Genomic DNA, 1,529 nt, shown 5'->3' on the forward strand with positions numbered 1-1,529 from the left:
TATTATTTTTAATAACATAAATAAAAAAATAAAACAAAACAAAACAAAACAAAACAAAACAAAACAAAACAAAACAAAACAAAACAAAACAAAACAAAACAAAACAAAACAAAACAAAACAAAACAAAACAAAACAAAACAAAACAAAACAAAACAAAACAAAACAAAACAAAACAAAACAAAACATATATATAGCTGGTACATTTTCTCAATTCACCCTCCAAAACTCATCTCATCAGGCTATGAGCTCTCATGGTCACGTCTTCAGCTCTAGATTGTTGGTATACTCACTCTTCCTCGATCCCGACCGGTCGTCCGAACAGCATTTCCAGGAAACACTCCAGCAGACCCTGTGAACCCTGGTGCAGGTACAGCTGATTGGCCAGCAGTGAAAACCCATGATTCTTCAGGAACTTCTCCTTCTGCTCTTTCTGAGTGCGGCTAAAGTAGGCGTCCAGCAGCTACATGGATAAACGTACATGTTTGTGTATCCATGCATGTATGACATATTACATAAAAAATAAATAAATTAAACCCATTACGCAATCTCCCCTCTTACCAGAGTGGTCAATAAAACTTGTGAATCAACTAACAAACCATTTTCATATCAGCTTAAATAAACAAACCAAAGCAGCAGATGTGATAAACAGTTATGGATAGAGAGATAGTGAAAAGGCCAGTCATTTTATTGTCCTAAAGAAAACTGTTTATGTTATATTTTTTCATTTGTCCATAAACATTAAATTATCTACTCCTCTTGGGTTTAAATTTTTAGAAGTTTCAAGGGGTCTTGAATTTATGTATTCTCCTAAAAACACTATTTGTAAAAAAAAATATATATACTATTTTGTCATCACTAAATTAATTCTGTGAAGTGACTCACAAAATAATTTTTTTAATGGACTCCTGATATTTTTTTTCAATTAAGAACCCCCAAATAAGCAATTATTAATAATATTATTTAAATGTAATAATATATTTTTCAAATTAAGAAGAGGGAAAGTTTTGACTACTACTATTAAAGGGGTCATCAGATGCAAAATTCATTTTTACATGTTGTTTGAACTTAAATGTGTGTTGGCAGTGTGTGTACACAACCCCCCTATAATCATAAAAATCCCCCCATTGCTTTTTTTTTTTTAAATCCCCCAAAATAATACCCCCTTTCTCAAATCAAGCCATTCTCAGACTCTGGCCAGATGTACGTCACACAGACCCAGGCCCCTCCCACGAGTCAACTATTGACTGACACTGGTGTTTTAGCACAGACCCGCTCTGAGTGAGCTGTCATCAGTCCGCCACTGTTTCACCGCCGGAGCAGATGTAGACAAGAATGGCTCCGAAGCGATTGAGGTGTTTTGTTGTTGGATGTAATAATGAACATAGCAGTCGTCATTTACTCCAGACATCTGAGCCGCTAAAGACGCAGTGAATTACATTTGTTTTTTAAGAGAATGTGCCCCCGATCTACCTAAATGCGTCTATGTTCGCGCGAATCATTCATGATCCAGCTTCACCTACAGAAGAAG

The 1,529-nt window shown here is 35.4% G+C and overlaps 1 protein-coding gene across 1 annotated transcript in view; it reads right to left on the reverse strand.

Moving 5' to 3' along the window:
* LOC107730379 (lysosomal-trafficking regulator-like) overlaps positions 1-1,529 on the reverse strand; it is a 97,745-nt gene that overhangs the window by 31,834 nt on the left and 64,382 nt on the right. The window contains exon 23 of the mRNA XM_016541202.1: positions 292-461. Coding sequence (XP_016396688.1) covers positions 292-461 — 170 coding nt within the window. The remainder of the gene's footprint in view (positions 1-291; positions 462-1,529) is intronic.

Source organism: Sinocyclocheilus rhinocerous, unplaced genomic scaffold, assembly GCF_001515625.1.
Source record: "Sinocyclocheilus rhinocerous isolate Xijiao unplaced genomic scaffold, SAMN03320098_v1.1 scaffold2653, whole genome shotgun sequence".
Taxonomy (NCBI): Eukaryota; Metazoa; Chordata; class Actinopteri; order Cypriniformes; family Cyprinidae; genus Sinocyclocheilus; species Sinocyclocheilus rhinocerous.